General features: G+C 37.3%; 1 protein-coding gene across 8 annotated transcripts in view; it reads left to right on the top strand.

Annotated features, from left to right (window-relative positions):
- The window catches only part of GPHN (gephyrin), a 524,395-nt gene that overhangs the window by 373,512 nt on the left and 132,225 nt on the right, over positions 1-18,658 (top strand). For all 8 annotated transcript variants that reach the window (XM_043918814.1, XM_043918812.1, XM_043918815.1 and 5 more), the window contains one exon: positions 4,746-4,788. In XM_043918814.1, the coding sequence (XP_043774749.1) occupies positions 4,746-4,788 (43 nt within the window). The remainder of the gene's footprint in view (positions 1-4,745; positions 4,789-18,658) is intronic.

Here is an 18,658-nt window from a genome sequence, read left to right as displayed (position 1 = left end):
AGAATCACTGATACAGATATTATCTCCTTTAAGTCCCATAACAGCTTTTATTTTTCCAGTGAAGAAAGTAAGATTAAAGGAGGGAGGGCCCAGGGCCTAAAATAATAAAAGATGTGCTAAAGGAAAGGTCAAGATATTCTGGACTAAAAATAGGATGAGGAAGAAAATGGTAATATAAGTAAATGATCTTTAAAAAATAAAAATCTGCTAACTAAATTGTATGCTACACATGAATTAAACACATCTCATACAAAAAATAAAGCAGGTCAAATTAACCACTATCATCAATAATAGAAAACCAAAGATGAAATTTTTTGTAATAAGCCGATACAACCGTATTATTGACAGGAACAGCTCATTGTAAAAAAAAAAAAAAGTCTTATTGACGGTAGAGAAAAGTACATAGGAGGCTTACTAACAATTTTTAAATAGGTAGTCTTCTTTATTATTTGCTTTTTAAAATTTAAATTTTAAAATTTAAACCAAACCATTGACATAGAATTTCTCAGATTGTATAAGTAGGCATATATATGGCAAAATTAAATGTAAATAAAACCAAATTAAATACAGAAGCTTAATTTTTTAATATAAAATGTAACTTCCAGCTAGTAAAATCATGCTAAAAATAAAGAGGGCGTTCCTAATGTTCATCAAAGAAGATGATTTGTTTTATTCTTGGCTTTGACCCCACCTGACCAGCTGCTCAGAATCTTTAAATATGAGCCATATTGTGTAGGTTTATTCCAAGTATTTTCAAGGAAAAAGAATGCAGATTACCTGGTGAGCAGCAAAAGAGTCAGTTTTATGAAACCTGAGTTGATTAACCTGTAATCAAAGGTAGTCTCCATTTTAATATTTATACATCTTTACATTGTTATGAACCTATTCTTAACATGGGTTTTGTTTTGTTTCTCTCCTCCCTCACTTCTGTGAAATGCAGAAGGGAAAGGGTATTTGTTAGTCACACATTTGTACCCCGCTAACTGGTGTTACACAACTGGCTTCCACTGGAGAGCCCCTGACATCGCAGGGAACGGTGATCAAAATTCCACACACTAGCTTCAAGCTGGGGGCTCGTAGCTACTGCAGCATTGAAGGGGGTCTTTTCCTGGCTTCTTTAAAACAAGCATGGTGATGGGATGGTTTAAGGGAAGAACACCTCTCAAATCACTTGACCACTGCTGCGCTTCCGTGTGTCCTGCTTTCTTCATAACAGCTTGGCACTACATTCTTTCCCTGTATCTTAGTGGGCCTGTGTGTATACAAGTGGGATGGGGGTTGGGGGTGGGGGCTGTCCGTAGATGGTCATATATTATGCATGCATCTTTCAATGTTAGAGTGATGTGCCTTCCCTTATGTGTCACAGATTAAATCTTCTGTGTTCCTGAGAGATTGGGCTGTCCCTCTCTTACTGTTGTGAGATTCATGTGTTTTGATGTTTACACCCTCAAATGTTCTTCATGTTGCATTAAACATAAGTTGAAATGTTCTCCCATGAGAGTTAGCTTTTCATGCTGGGCTGAACAAGTCTTCATTTTTGTGTAGCAATTCATGTTATTATAACCGATGGCTTTCAATTGTACCTCCCATAATGAAGAGCTGACTTTAAACACTGTGCTATTCTTGTTATGACCTAAGCCTAAGGTAAGTGACTTCTCTAACTGTACCTAAAGATCGTGGTTGTTTGTTCAAGTTTCCTCAGCTTCGTTTAAGGCATTTTCACTTTTTTTCCTTACCATTTATTATGTGCTCTCCCCCCTTTTGTTTTCTGTTTCATGGCTTAATATTTCTTAATGGACAATGTGATCTTCAGCAAAAATTATGTTATATATGTAAACACATGTTGAAATGAATTAAATGAATTATTTGATGTCTGAAAGCAGTCTTGATTAGTAAATTAATTGCCTAAATTTTCAGTAAGTCTCTTGTGTTTTTTATTTCCTCCATTAACTTTAATATATTACACTGTTTCTACACAGGATTTTAGTTTTGATTTCAATTAAAAGGGGAATTGATTGTCAATACCAAAAACGTTAATTTTCGTAAAATAATGAAATCCAGTAGAATAAAGTAATAGATCATCCAAGGCCATACCTTTCATTTTTAATCCTTGACAAATTGGGTAAGATAAAGGAAAACAATAACAGAAAACCATAGAACTCAAGACAGATCTGTATTGCCTTCTTTATAGTCCATATTGTTCTTACAATATGGAAATGGCAACCCACTCTAATATTCTTGCCTGGAGAATCCCATGGACAGAGGAGCCTGGTAAGCTCTAGTCCATAGGGTTGCAAAGAGTCGGACACGACTGAAGCGACTTAACATTGTGAGAACAAAAACAGTAGTTGCTTTTCAACTTTATCCTTTAAAGTAAACCCCATTACATTGTGAGCTAAGCAAAATCTTCATATTGGGATTTTATAAAATTAAGTCAGTATTAAAAAGACAACCAGCTTCATGGTACAAAAACAAGGGGCATTTACTGCATGCATAAGTATTAAAATGTTTTAATTTAATTTCCTCAATTTTTTAATGTATACTCAAAATCACTAAGGTAAAGAAGTTCATTGTATCACTGATTTTTGAAAGTGATTTCCCTCAAATTTGAGTCGAATAGCCAATGTAATGTAAATGAGAAAACATTGGTTATACTGATGTTGGCAGTTTTTGAACCTAGATTCACAGATTTAAAAATTTGAATTTGTTTCATCATCCAGATTTCTCTTTCCAAAACTGTTTGAAATGTATCATTGTAAACTTATGTGCCACAAAGCAAGACTTGAGTTTCTTTAGTAAATTCATGTTATGAATGAATTTTGTTTTTTAAGCCACCTAAGGAAGGGAGAGGGGTTTTTTGTTTATTTGTTTTCTTTTTTTATTGTGGTTTTGGTTTGGTTTGCTTTTTTGGTAAAACCAGCTAGTACTTCACCTCCATTTCCATTTACACAATATATAATCTGTTGAAACATTTGATGAGACAATTTGAACTACTCATCTGAACTGCTCTGTTCATTGTAAATCTCTTGTTTCTATCCATACACTAGCTCCACTCTAGATTGGAAGGGCTTAAAGATGAACTCTGGAGGAATAGAGGCTACGACTTAAGAGTAACTATTACTGATCAAAGGAGCTGCTTTCCATTCGCAAACATTGCTTTGCGCTATGGGTTTGGGCTCCTTCCGTTTCTACATCTTGTTGAAGACCTTCTTGACTTCCATTTGACTTCCTTGAACTCTGTTTTTGTCTTTTAACATTTTCCCCTTTCTTTTCCTTCTCTATCCCAGATTTTTCTCTCACTCTTCTCAGTATCTCTTGTGTTCTTTGAATCGCTTTTTAAAATGTAGTTTATCTCTTTATTAAGCTTGTCTATTATTTGTCTATTAGTATTTGTTTCTTTTCTCCTTTAAGGCTGTAGTGATATAGTTAACACTTAATTTCATTCCATGGTATGCCAACTTGCTTTTTATTTTGAAGCAAGTTCATTAGTCATTCTTACTCTCTTGGTATGAATTTTCAATAAGAAATAGCAGAATATTCTGCATTTATATATTGTCCCTTTCTATAGGCCATACTTTCTTTTCTATCTTCTAGATATACCCCCACTCAAGCCTCTCTCTCTTCTTTTTCTTTTCCTTGCTCTCATGTCTTCCTGTATTATTTTAAGTAGTCATTAATATCTTTCCCATTTGGTCCAGAAGTGTTATTCAATGAAATTGTAAGTAAAGCATTTAAGAATATTACTTCCAGACTAGTTTCTTCATTCTAGTGTATTTAAAACTAATTAAACAATCTGGGCCAAAAGAGAATAACTTTAACATCTGGAATTATTTTTCCCCTTTTTTTCTTTCTTTTTTTTTTTTTGGTATGTGTATGTGTGTTTTTCTTGTGTATGTTTGTGATTTTTTAATTATTGTTGTTCTTTCTTTAAACATTAACACTTGTTTTTTTCAGGGAAGGACAACCATAACCCACCCTAAGTTGCAACATTCCTTTCATAATTTGTTTCATTACAGTAGTAGACTGTGTTAAGCAATAGAAGTTAATTTGTTGTGTATACCATTTGGGGCAAGCTGCTGTGGAGTGGGAAGAAGAGGTGTTTAAATAGCTTCCTCTGAAATTAAGAAGTGTCAGTGTCATCCAACATGGCTCTTGAATTCATTAGTTTTGCAACATTTAAAAGAATGTTCCACTTTGAAATATTTGAATCAGCATTAGTTTCTGATTGATGTATCTACACACTTAAGAACTGGCAAATAAATGACTTTAATTTCATAATTTCTCTTTTCCCCTCATTAACATATGTAACTCAAAATGACTATCAAGGACTCTTTGATTACAACTTTATTACTTGAATTGCAGTATTACTTTAGTCAAGAGATATGCACAATGCCTTTAATATTCAGGGTCTGAATTCACAATTGAATATGTGGTAATTCAAATTTTTCCCCATATACTAATTTCAAATACAGATCAATTTTAAAATGCCTTTAGTTTTACCCTTGTCCCATTTACAGTATTGTGCCCCCATTTTTTTTTTCTAGAAATCAGTCCTTTCTTTAAGTAAGAAAAGGATAAGTTAAAAATATATGGAATAAACTAACATTTTTATTGACATGTTATGATATATGCAATACATAAAGCCTTTGCTCCTAGACCTCAGGAGTTTGCCCATTAAATATGCATACATATCTGTCTGTCTTTGTCGTGAGCCCTAAATTACTGAGTCTGTGCTCTCTCTGCAGGTCCAGTCCAGGTGCAGCAGCAAGGAGAACATTCTCAGAGCCAGTGAGTATATCCTTATTTCAGGTGGACTACTGGGTTAGAACTTGTGGTTCAGTCAGAAGGAAAGCTAAAAATGACATTTTAGTGAAAGAATGATGTAAAACAACGGGGAAAGTTAATGTCAAGAATACGAATTTTAGAGCTTGCCTTCTAAAAATATCATTATCAATATATTAATGAATATTTCCCTTATACCGGTTGTTTTTGCAAGCTGACATGAGAACTTTGATAGCACTACTGGCTAGGATAGAAATGAGCTCCCCTGTGACTCAAACATAACAGCCCTCTTTAATTGCCGCACTGCCAGAAAGTTATTTGAGAACAGACTAAAATAATATAAATCCACTAAATGAATCTAGCTAAAAAAGAAACAAAGATTCCTAACAGGATACATCATAATCATTTTGTAAGTATGAATTTCTAAAAGATCTTATCTTCACAGGCAGCATGTTTTAGAACATAGTGCCCTAAACCAAGGATGAAGAAACCATAATTTTATTTTTCTGTTTTGTCACCAATGACATTTGCATGGAAGTCATTTGACTTTGTGTATTATTCATTTTCCTGTCTTATAAGAAAGAAATATAAATAGCTTTTCCTTACCTGTATCCTTGAAATGATTTGACATCAATGGTTATACTTTGAAAGCTTTGGGATTCTATGAGAAAAGTGCTGTGTAAATGCTGATTTTTTTAGATATTGTTCTCTGTCACTTAATGATATGACTCTGTCTTCTTCCTGATCATTGTCAAGAAAAGTACAGGAGGGCCATATTGAAATTGGTCCTTACTTACACCACTGGGAGTTTTAGTAAATGGAATGGTTTCTGTTTCCAGCAGAATGTCTGTATTATTTAACAATCAAAAAAAAAAGTCATTAGAAAACTTCAAATAGATAAAATTTTGTTTTATTTTGTTTACTTTAACATAAAAATTTTTGACTTCTGTGTTGTGAAATCTGCTCCCTTATCTTGAAACCTTTGAGCTATTAGGTGTTGGTCCTTTATTGGACCGGAACCTGGTGGTCCGGAGTCGACGATGAAAGAGTGAAAGAAGGAAAGAGGCTAATATTCCCTGGGTTACGCTGCCGGCTTTCGTGCTCCAGGGAATCAGCCAGAAATAGAGAGAGAGAGAGAAAAGACAGACACGGGGGCCAAAGCTCTGATGGAGCAAAGGTGCTTTATTGAATTCTGTAAGAGTATATATACCAGTAGCTTCTTTACATAAAAATCAAGAGACCAGACTTTACAAGTTTACCAAGGAAGCAAGGAGCAATAGAGGCCATAAGGCCAAGAGGCGATCCATAACAAAAGAGGGTCGTAAATAACCCCTTTCACCAAATGGAAAAGCTAATGAAGGAAGTCCTATGCAAGCATCCCATCTCTTTGATCTCCGTCCTGGGAGAGGCTTGCCTGCTCCTCTTGCCCCTGACAGGGACTGATAAGGAACAGAGGGCTCAAGAGAGATAGGAAACAGCACATAGGAATCTTACTGTTAAATGCTTCCTGACAATTAGGCAAACACACTGGCAGTTCTTTGCCCAGAGACTTCATATTAGAGTTATATAAAAATAAATGCAAACAGATTTGTTTAACTTGTATAGTTTTGTGAGTTTTCACAATGTCTGACAGACATGTGAATCTGAGGGAGGTTTTTCAGTTATAGGAGATGTAAAATCCTATAATTCCTTCTTAAGACCTAAGATTGAGAAAACTAAGAGTCAGAGAAGTGATGATTGAATATTTACTAAAATAAAACAACAACAATAAATAACATTTTAAAGTGACATTTTTCATGATTACTGTATAATTTCCATTCATTGTTGATCCTGAGATGATTGTGGATCATTGACAATGATTGTGATGATTCAGAACAAAAATAATTTCGTATTGAGAACAGATTTCTTTGAAATTTTTTTCACCTCTGTCATGGATCTTTGAGCTGGTAGAACTGCTTTCATTTCAGTTATGCTCTTACTGACTTGTTGGATATTAATCAGATGGACATTATGATGGTCCATGTTTTTCTGTTCATCTTTTCTTAGGATGAAATAGTCATGTAGATGCATGCAGAGAGCCCATCCTGCATTGTAGCCTCTTAGTTCTGTGAGTTCTACAAGTTCAAGGTCTTTCCCCTCAATACTGCTTTAGTAACTCATGCCCATAACCACACTCAGGACTTTTTCGTCACCATGAGGTATTCTAACTCTGAACTTCTTAATCTCAGTACTTACTTATGTGAAAGTTGCTCAGTCATGTCTGACTCTTTGCGATCTCATTGACTATACAGTCCATGGAATTCTCCAGGTCAGAATACTGGAATGGGTAGCCGTTCCCTTCTCCAGGGGATCTTCCCAAGCCAAGGAGAAACAGCCTCACTGCTTAATTTTACCAATTATTTAAAGAAGAATTAACACCAATCTTTCTCAAACTCTTCCCAAAAATTGAAGAGGAAGGAACATTTCCAAACTCATTTCTTAAGGCCAGCATTACCCTGATAACAAAGCTAGAAAAAGATCCTGCAAGAAAAGTGCAGGTCAATATCCCTGATGAATGCAGATGCAAAAATCTCAATAAAATACTAGCAAACTAAATTTAACATTACATTTAAAAGATCATTCACTATGATCAAGTAACATTTATCCCCGGGATGCAATGACAACTCAATATATGCAAATAATAAATGTTATGCATTAATTAACATTAATAAAGTCAAAGAAAAAAATCATATGATCATCTCAGTAGACACAGAAAAAGCATTTGACAGAACTCAACATTTGTTCATGATAAAAACTCAACGAATTTGTATATATATAAAGACTGAGTGAGAGAAAGTGGCTCAGTCATATCCGACTCTTTGTGAACCCATAGGCTATATAGCCAGCCAGCTCCTAGTCCATGGGATTTTCCAGGCAGGAATACTCAGTGGGTTGCCTTTTCCTTCTCCAGTAGAAGGAATAATAAAGGCCATATATGATAAGCTCACAGCTAACATTATATGCAATGGTGACAAATTAGCTTTTCCTCTGAGGTCAGGAGCAATACAGTGGTGCTCACTCTCATCATTCCTACTCAACATACTACTAGAAGTCTGAGAGCAGTTGGGCAAGAAAGAGAAATGAAAAGCATCAGAATTGTAAAGGAAGAAATAAAATAGTCCATATATGCAGAAGACATGATTTTATATGAAGACACTCCTAAAGACTCTACCAAAAAAAGAGAATTTATCAACAAATTCAGTAAGTTACAGAATACAAAATTGACATAAAAAATTCAGTAGCATTTCTATGCTCTGTCAGTTATCTGAAGAAGAAAGAAAATAGCTTCAAAAACAATAAAATACTTAGGAATAAGTGTAACCAAGAAAGTGAAAGATGTCTACACTGAAAACTACAAGACATTGATGAATGAATTCGAAGACACAAATAAATGGGCAGGTATCCTTTATTCATAGATTTCTTGTTGTTCAGTTGCTAAGTGTGTCTGACTCTTTGCAACCCCATGGACTGCAGCACACCAAGCTTCCCTGTCCTTCACTATCTCCCAGAGTTTGCTCAAGCTCGTGTCCATTGAGTCGGTGATACCATCCAACCATCTCATCTTTTGTCTCCCCCTTCTCCTCCTGCCCTCAGTTTTTCCCAGCATCAGGGTCTTTTCCAGTGAGTCAGCTCTTTGCATCAGGTGGGCAAAATATTGGAGCTTCAGTTTCAGCACCAGTCCTTTCAATGAATACTCAGGGTTGATTTCCTTTAGGCTTGATTGGTTTGATCTCCCTGCTGTCCAAGCAACTCTCAATAGTCTTCTCCAGCAGCACAGTTCGACAGCATCAATTCTTTGGTGCTCAGCCTTCTTTATGGTTCAGTTCTCACATATGTACATCACTACTGGAAAAACCATAATTTTGACTATATGAATTCATAGATTGGAAAAGTTAATATTGTTAAAATGTTCATACTGCCCAAAGCCGTTTATTATAGACAGTAGACTATACCTATCAAGAGTGCAATGGCATTTCTGTAACAGTCAAATCATATGGTTCTGGTGTAGAAACAGACAATAGACATAGACCAGTGAGACAGCATCAGGAGCCCATTAATAAATCCAGTCATATATGGTCTACCAGTATTTGACAAGGGAGCAAAGGGAGCAATATTCGGTAGAAAAAGTCTGTTCCATAAATGGTGCTGGAAGACAATTTTTCCACGTACCAGGGGGCATGGGGATAGTTTCAGGATGATTTTAAGTGCATTACATTTACTGTGCACTTTATTTCTGTTATTATTATATCAGCTTCACCTCAGATCATGAGGTATTAGACCCCAGCGATTGGAGACCTGTGATATCAGTGATCCCAGAGAAGTATAAAAGCTTGTAAAAACAACATTCTTACCTAAAAGTAGCACATGTTTTTCCTTGAAAGGCAAATATCATATCTAAAGCAGTTGAGCCACTGCCCTTGTAATTTCATGAACATATCAAGTGAGGAGTTCTTTAGTCTTGGTGGCATTATCTTTTGTTGTTCAGTCACTAAATCATATCCAACTCTTTGCAACCCAGTAAACGACAGCATGCCAGGCTTCCCTATTCTTCACTATCTCCCAGAGCCTGCTCAAACTCATGTTCATTACATCAGTGATGCCATCCAACCATCTCATCCTCTGTTGTCCCCTTCTCCTCTTGCCTCAGTTTTTCCCAGCATCAGGGTCTTTTCCAGTGAGTTGGCTCTTTGCATAAGGTGGCCCGAGTGTTGGAGCTTCAGCTTCAGCACCAGTCCTTCCAATGAATTCAGGGTTGATTTCCTTTAGGACTGACTGGTTTGATCTCCTTGTTCTCCAAGATACTCTCAAGAGTCTTCTCCAGTACCACAGTTTGAAAGCATCAGTTCTTCAGTGCTCAGCCTTCTTTATGGTCCAACTCTCACATCCATACCTGACTACTGGAGAAACCATGGCTTTAACCATACAGACCTCAGAAACATCATGAAAAAGCATTATCTTGCTCACCAGCTCATCTCTGAATCAGAGCATGTAGCACACTCCTTATTTTCTGGGCCTGTTGTAAAGCTTGAAGTAAAGACACTTGAGAAAGGAAGAAAGAAACCCAGAATTTCCCTGGAGTGGTCAAGATTTCTATTCTTAAATCAAGGTCCAATTTTCCTATTTTTATAAAAATTAAATTATCTGACAATCTTTTTCTTTCTTCAAAAGAAACCAATGGCTTAAATTGGATCCTGGGTCATGTTGGGGACTCTACTGAATGGCAGCATCAGTTTACAAAGATCATATTGAGTCTGTGAGTAGTAGCTAGCAGGCTTTTATACCACAAATCAAATGCCAGTCATTGGAGAATGCACAGTGACCTGTTGGGGGCCAAAATACCCCTAAAGTAAAAGTGAAAGCGTCAGTCACTCAGTCATGTCCAACTCTTTGCAACCCTGTGGACTATAGCTTGCCAGGCTCCTCTGTCCATAAAATTCTTCAGGCAAGAATACTGGAGTGGGTAGCCATTCCCTCCTCCAGGGGATCTTCCCAGCAGGGATTGAACCCAGGTCTGCTGCATTGCAGGCAGATTCTTTACTGTCTGAGCCACAGGGAAGCCCTAAAATATCCCTATGTGCTTATCAAATATGTTATAACATTTGGAGCCAGTCATCAAAAATAATTCTGCACCATATAATAAAAAATTTAAAGTGTTGAGACCGTTTCGAAGATCTGAAATAAAGGAGAAATATCAATACTATCTTAACTTGTAAGGTGTATAAAAGTATGACAGCTTCCAAATAATACCTTGTGGTTTCTTAGTTCCCTTACAAGTTCTATTTCTATTAAAGTTTGGTTACAAAAACTAATTCCCACCAAAAAATCTTAAGAGACTTACTTTGGTGATGTCAAGAAACTTGTCTTCTAGGTATGACCTAAGAGAATGTTTTAGATTTCCATCTCTTTGACCTGATATATAGTTTGTTATCAGAAAAATCACCTAATAGTTAAGTATATTTCCGTAGGAAACCAAGATTCATTATCAGAAAGTGAAACCAAAGGAATCTGGGTGGCTACCAAAAAAAATAAGTTTGTGCAAAACCAGTTTGGTTGTATGCATTAGCTAGTTCACAGGTGAACAACAGCCAAGTATGAATGATTGAAGATGCAAATGAAGTGCATTATTAAGAATAGGGCAATATAGATAACATAGTTAGAAGGAGCTTTAAACCATGGAGAGAAAAGGAGGAAAATAATAAAGATAAATAATAGAATGCAGATGAAAATGTAGAAATCCACTGCCTTATTCTATGGATCTTGGGTACAACCTCCCTACAAACACGTGGTCAATGGTCTTGAATGGAAGATATCTCTTTCAGAGAATTGTCTGTTTGTAGAGGATTTCTAAAAACTCCCCAGCTTAAAAATCCACAAATTCAGGTTAGATTATGCCTCTTTGGAAGCCATGAATCCAAAGATCGAACGTTTAGAGTTGTATTACTGTAATCCTTACTGACAGTACTTGATAAGATTTAGTAGGGTTCTAGAGTTGTTTTTCTCTGATGTCTTTTCCAAAAGACCACTTATCTGGGCTTTAGGTCACGCAAGAGTTATTTAAAAGGGTATTGAAGAAAGGGTACTTGTACCTACTTATAAGATTTGGTGTGTGGCATGAATAATTCCTTGCAATACTTAGTCATGTCTGATTGCACTAATGTGGAATTCGGAATGAAAGATGATATTCCTCAGTGTATGTGGGAGAGTTGATGGAACCACAGAAAGATTTTATCTCATTGTTATTAAAGACAATACCTTAGGCCATGGAAGTTCAGGAATCTCTTGAGTTTAGCTGATCTGATATTTAGATATGTGTTTGTTCTCTCTTACCTTTCCTAAAGATTGAGGATAAAGTTGACAGTCAGTGGCAGGACTCTCCAAAAGTCTTCAGTAATAGGCCTAGTAAAATAAATAGATGCCTCCATCACTAGAGAAAAGGGTCAGATTGTCTGGATTGGGAACATGAAATCAAGAAAATTTTGCTATTACTAGAGTTGTAGATATCAAGGAAAGGCTTCAAACCATCCCAATTATTTTTTTTTTTAATTTTTTATTAGTTGGAGGCTAATTACTTCACAACATTTCAGTGGGTTTTGTCACACATTGATATGAATAAGTGAACAATGACTACGTCATATTCAAAACCCAGACAGTAGCTTTATGAAACCCATTTTGAGATGTTTAAGGGTGCCGTGAGGTTTGGGCTCTTACCCATGTACTGCTTTTCTTACCAGAATTATTTTGGTGACAGATGAGATAGAGTAAAGCTTTCCCATCAGTGTTAATTATGTACAGTGACAAGTTTCTTCTTTCACTGGTGGGTAACTTCATATAACATTTTTACAAGATTCCATTTGAGGTCCTTCAGAGCTACTAAATAGCTAACAATGCAGTTTACACACAACTTTCTCCTAGTACCTTTTTTTGTGACTCTGGAGCTGATCGCTGGCATTCTGTAATAGAGGCTTTGAACTCAATTTGCTGTTAAATCAAAGAGTTAGTCCCTTGGGGTATTAAAAGGGCTATAATTTCAGTGAGGGCTGTCTTTCTGGCATGATGATTAGTCAAGACATTTTCTCTAGCCTCCATATTATCTCCTTTTGTTTGAGCCCCTACTTTTATTATAGCCACTTCCTCAGGAAGCATTAGAGCACTTAAAGATTCTATAAATTGCTAACCATTCTTAATTGAGATTCCTGCTGAGGTCAAGAATTGTTCCTTGTTTCCAAAGCATTTCAGAATCATAGAATAACCCAAAAGCATGTCTACTGCCAATGAATATATTAACTCTCTTATCTGTAGCTAACTGAAACTTCTGGTGTGCTCACAGGGTTCTGCCATCTGGGAAGATTTGCCTCTGGCAAAGGATCAGTCTAAGGATGAAGTATTATTCATTAGGTAGGAAGTAAGTGAGGAGCTAATCTTAACTCACAAAAGGCCTGTTCATGTTTAGGGCCCAGGGAAGAGGTTCACTTTCCAAGTACTTGGTTAAGTCTTAAATTGGCATGGCAATTGCAGAAAGTTGGGAACCCATTGCCTGCAATAGTCAGTGAAACTCACGAATCCTTTTAATTATCTCTTTGTTACTGACATGGGAAAATTTTTAAGAGATTTAGTTCCTTGAGATAAATCCTGTTCTGGGTAATGAATTTAGACAGAATTGTAACTTCTCTTTGGAAATTTTATCCTCTTTGTGAGTTGAAAAACTAAGTGGATAGAAGGAATTAGTCTTAGAGCTCACTCTGTCTTTAGAACACAACAAAAAGTTATCCCCATGTTGAATAAGAAAAGAATCACAAGGAAATACAAAATCTTGAAGGTCCTGATTGAGGACTTGTGAAAAATAAGTGTTTCAGTAAATCTTTGCAATGTAACAGTCAAGATATATTTTGTGTTTTCTAAGGAGAAGGCAAACAAATATTGACTATTTTGACCTAAAAGGTCATTAAAGAAAGCAGAATATGAATCACAGTCGAATATGCAGCCTCAGGAGGTACTGAAGATAAAATAGGTTTGGGGATTAGTACTACATGGAAGTGGGAAGTGATTACTCTTCTATGGACCCATTTGCTGAACAAATCCGTATCCCCACCTATTTAGCCTTTTGATTTGGAGGATAGAAGTGTTAACAGAAACACTGTAAAGCAATTATCCTCCAATTAAAATAAATAAATTTTTAAAAAACTAGTACAACATATGTTGAATCTTTTCTCTGTTTGCTTTTACCTCTTAGTTTTAGTGCCTCTAGCTTCTGGTTCAAGAGAGTATTTTACACTTTAGGGTATAGGTTTCAGTGGTTTAATTTGAACATTAATAGCTTCAGCCCCAGTAATCCTCCCTATTTTCATCAAATTTTTGCTCACAGAATGAAAAAGCCTGGAATCTCCTCTAGATCTTCAATTTAGGGTCAACTTAAGCGCAAAGATACTGGTAAATCAATTTCCAAATTAGCCATTATCTCTTTGCAAATAAGGGAGTCCTTCAGTATTTCAGGAAAGAAACCATCAGGAAAGTATTTAATTTAACAATTCCACTTATACAGTACACCCTGCCTAGCAAGCTAGCAGGTACGATATCTCAGAAGAAGAAAGATTGTTCTCTTGTTAAATGTCCAAAGGTAACAGTTATGAATGAAGTGGAACTAACAAAAGGAGTATTTGAGAAACACTCTGAGTAGTTTTTTACCTGAAGGGAGAGATTTTGTAAGAGTGGTAGAGTTTAAGATTGATAGTGGGGGCTTTCCTGGTGGTTCAGTGGTAAAGAATCTGCCTGCCAATGCAGGAGACACGGGTTTGAATCTGATCCGGGAAGATTTCATATGCCACGGAGACTAAGCCTCTGTGCCAAAATGCTCTAGAGCCCAGGAACCACAACTATTGAGCCCATGTGCAAGCAGCTGCTGAAGCCCACGTGTCCTAGAGCCTGTGTTCCCCAGCAGTGGAAGCCACCCCAATGAGAAGCCTGCACACTTAAAACTAGAGAGTGGTCCCTGCTCTCTGCAACCAGAGAGAGCCTGTACAGCAGTAAAACCCATCACGGCCAAAAATAAACAAATAAATAAATTTTAAATTGTTCTTCTCAAAAAAAAGAAAGACTAACAGTGTATGCCTCTATATCAATTTAAAAAACTTTTTGGCCAGGTTGTCCTTTAATATTTCTATAAATTTCTCCCTGGGAATTTAAGGGTAAAACAAAAAATCTCCTTCAAAACTCACTTTTTTTTTTTCCTTTTAGCTTCTTAGCTAACACAAGACAGTTCTTTTTTGATGTCCTTTTTTATATAGCATTGATAAGTGTCTTTATCAAGAGATTCCATCTTTTGAGATTTACTGACCCTGGTAGGAACATCTAGTTGTTTTATCTGTAATGCTATCAATTTATTTCTGAGTTTTGTTCTGTTTTTATTCTAAGACTCTCAAAATGTTCAGCAAGGTGCTTGAGCTCTAGCAAAAGCATTATTTCCCATATCGTTTTTTGCTTTCATACCGTATCCCCCATGTAGCTTAAGACTGTTTACAAAAATCTAGGAGAGACTTAGGAGTCACATCTGCTTTGCTGTCTAAAACTGTTTAAGAGCCTGTCCATAGAGTCTTTGGCGTTATCCTTTCTTGCTTGTAAGACTAACTTAGAGCCCAGTCTACTTTTTCAGGAAGGACTTCAGGAATAGCCTCCTTTCCTCCAAAGGAATTTGACCAACCTTTATAGCTTTTCTAAACCCTTCTGGTTTCCTGTGCAATTTAGATTCTTCTGTGCTGTGCTTAGTTGCTTCAGCTCAGTTCAGTTCAGTCACTCAGTCGTGTCCAACTCTTTGCGGCCCCATGAATCGCAGCACGCCAGGCCTCCCTGTCCATCACCAGCTCCCGGAGTTTACTCAAACCCATGTCCATCGAGTCGGTGATGCCATCCAACTATCTCATCTTCTGTCGTCCCCTTCTCCTCCTGCCTCCAATCCTTCCCAGCATCAGGGTCTTTTCCAATGAGTAAACTCTTCGCATAAGGTGGCCAAAATGCTGGAGTTTCAGCTTCAGCATAAGTCCTTCCAATGAACACCCAAGACTGATCTCCTTTAGGATGGACTGGTTGGATCTCCTTGCAGTCCAAGGGACTCTCAAGAGTCTTTTCCAACACCACAGTTCAAAAGCATCAATTTTTCAGCCCTCAGCTTTCTTCACAGTCCAACTCTCACATCCGTACATGACCACTGTAAAAACCATAGCCTTGACCAGACGGACCTTTGTTGGCAAAGTAATGTCTCTGCTTTTTAATATGCTATCTAGGTTGGTCATAACTTTCCTTCCAAGGAGTAAGCGTCTTTTAATTTCATGGCTGCAATCACCATCTGCAGTGATTTTGGAGCCCAAAAAATTAAAGTCTGACACTGTTTCCACTGTCTCCCCATCTATTTGCCATGAAGAGATGGAAACAGAGTCCATGATCTTAGTTTTCTGAATGTTGAGCTTTAAGCCAGCTTTTTCACTCTCCTCTTTCACTTTCATCAAGAGGCTCTTTAGTTCCTCTTCACTTTCTGCCATAAGGGTGGTGTCATCTGCATATCTGAGGTTATTGATGTTTCTCCAGGCAATCTTGATTCCAGCTTGTGCTTCATCCGGCCCAGCGTCTCTCATGATACACTCTGCATATAAGTTAAACAAGCAGGGTGACAATATACAGCCTTGATGTACTCCTTTTCCTATTTGCAACCAGTCTGTTGGTCCATGTCCAGTTCTAACTGTTGCTTCCTGACCTGCATACAGGTTTCTCAAGAGGCAGGTCAGGTAGTCTGGTATTCCATCTCTTTCAGAATTTTCCACAGTTTATTGTGATCCACACAGTCAAAGGCTTTGGCATAGTCAATAAAGCAGAAATAGATGTTTTTCTGGAACTCTCTTGCTTTTTCAATGATCCGGCGGATGTTGGCAATTTGATCTCTGGTTCCTCTGCCTTTTCTAAATCCAGCTTGAACATCTGGAAGTTCACGGTTTGCGTATTGCTGAAGCCTGGCTTGGAGAATTTTGAGCATTACTTTACTAGCGTGTGAGATGAGGTCAATTGTGCGGTAGTTTGAGCATTCTTTGGGATTGCCTTTCTTTGGGATTAGAATGAAAACTGACCTTTTCCAGTCCTGTGACCACTGCTGAGTTTTCCAAATTTGCTATGTTGCTTAGTAGTGTCCAACTCTTTGCGATCTCATGGACTATAGCCCACCAGGCTCCTCTGTCTGTGGGGATTCTCCAGACAAGAATATTGGAGTGAGTTGCCATGCCCTCCTCCAGGGGATCTTCCCAACTTGGGATCGAACCCAAGTCTCCCACACTCTAGTCAGATCCTTTACCATCTGAACCACCAGGGAAGCCCAGATTCTTCTTAGTTACCTTCAGATTCTTCCCATTCTTCTTTTCTCACAGAGTTTTTTGCATCTCAAGCTTCCACAAACATGAGCTAACTGTTAGAGATCTGGAACCCCTGGGTATGTTCTTAAAATTATTCCAAATTGCTCTGCAAAATTCACTGTGCCCTTTCTAGGCTTTGGAAAGTCATTATGACTCTCAGCTCAGAGGAAGAAGAGAGCTTAAAATCAGCCACAAGGGGATTTTTTTCTGTTCTGAAGGAAGTTAAACTTTAAGAGGAAATTGATTTTTGACAGTTTTTCACCAACCAAAGGAAAGAGGAGTGGAGCAGAGGGAGAGATGGGCAGAGGAAAATGGAGGCATATTGGATGGCTAAAGAGAAATAGATAAAACCCACTAGGTTCAAGACGTGATTTTTGGAGAATCTAAACAAACATTAAGTTTTTCTTATTTTTATTTTGCCTTGACCAAGAAATTTCTTGAAGCAATTTTGGAAGCTGAATTTCTTATGGACATTTCCTGACACCAATCAAAAATATCCAGCCTACTAGATGTTGGGAATTTTGTTCCTTTTTTAATCCTACAGCACCTATCAAACAATATTGTCCTTAACAGAATTTCCCCAAAGTGGCCACTATAATTCCAAATTATCCTTGGTGAGACTACAGATAAGTACAAAGATTTGGGGTACAACTTAAATACATGTAAGAAGTAGGAGTCTGGTCTAGAAGAGGCATAGACTTAGGTTTAGACTAAGGAAAATGAGAACCTGTGAATAGTCCATCCAAAGTGTTGCTTGGATACCTCCTACATCAGACTCCCCAGCCTAATGAATAGACAGTCCAACTACAAACTGACATATTTGTAGTTCTAGAGCACCACAAGTTTGAAGGGGAGCTCTCTTCTGTAACCAGACTCTCACGAACAAAATAAGGCCAAGGAAATGGGTAACCCAAGGCAAAGCTTGTTCAAAGGATAACACTTTGAAAATAAACCTGAACCTCTCGGTTCCCAGAGCCAGTTTGCAAAATAGACTTATTGGGGCCTACCCCCGACATTTTTCCACACGAATTTCCCCCTTATAGAGGTATAACAGAAAATGAGAAGGATAGACAGAGATAGATAGTAAAATTCTTAGTAATAAGATGAGTTCCTTATTCCTACAAGACAAAATAAACTTAGCAGTTGGGGAGCTCAAAGGAAATAATCAGTGTTTGGTCTAAAGTGAGACTCACTTATCTCACTGTGATGATTAGAGACACTCCCATTCCCCAGAGCAAAAGACTTATTAAGGGGTCTCAGAGGAGCTTGCTGTTGTCAAGTCAAGGATCTCGGGCTTTGGTGGGTCTGTCTTGCCTGGGTCTCCCTGTACACTCTAAGTTGGTTGAATGCTGGCTTCCCACAAATAAGAGGTTATTATAGCCAGGGAAAACTCTACCTTAACAGAGTATTAGTAGCATCTCAGTGTGGGTTCACCATTGAGATATTTGTATTTGGAAGCTAGGTTTAAGTTGAGATTTTCATTGTGACAGTTTGATTAGGATTGGGTAAAGTTCATGATATAAGAGTTAAGATTGGTGGACACAGCACAACAAGGATTTTGTGTGTATGGTGTGTGGTGGTGGTGGTTTAGTCACTAAGTCGTGTCTGACTCTTGTGTCCCCATGGACTGTAGCCTGCTGGGCTCCTCTCGCCATGTGATTTTCTAACTTAGAATACTGAAGTGGATTGCCATTTCCTTCTCCAGTGTATGGTGTGTGGCTTTATTTTACTTTAATTTTGGCCTTTTTACTCTACAGAATAGTTTTGCATATAAGCAAAATTTAAAAAAAAAACAAAACTGAGCAAATCTTAAGTTGAGCAAAAGGGCCAGTGATAACTCCAGGAAATCCTACAGGAATCCATAGGAGTAAAAACAACATGTTACAAGTTGTGATTTGAACTTGTTGAATTTTTGGTGTATTCAGTCAGTTAGCCTCAATCTTCAGGTA

Source organism: Cervus elaphus, chromosome 12 (genome assembly GCF_910594005.1).
Source record: "Cervus elaphus chromosome 12, mCerEla1.1, whole genome shotgun sequence".
NCBI classification, from domain to species: Eukaryota; Metazoa; Chordata; class Mammalia; order Artiodactyla; family Cervidae; genus Cervus; species Cervus elaphus.
The sequence above is the reverse complement of the archived record's forward strand: the minus strand, read 5'-3'. Positions and strand labels throughout refer to the sequence as shown.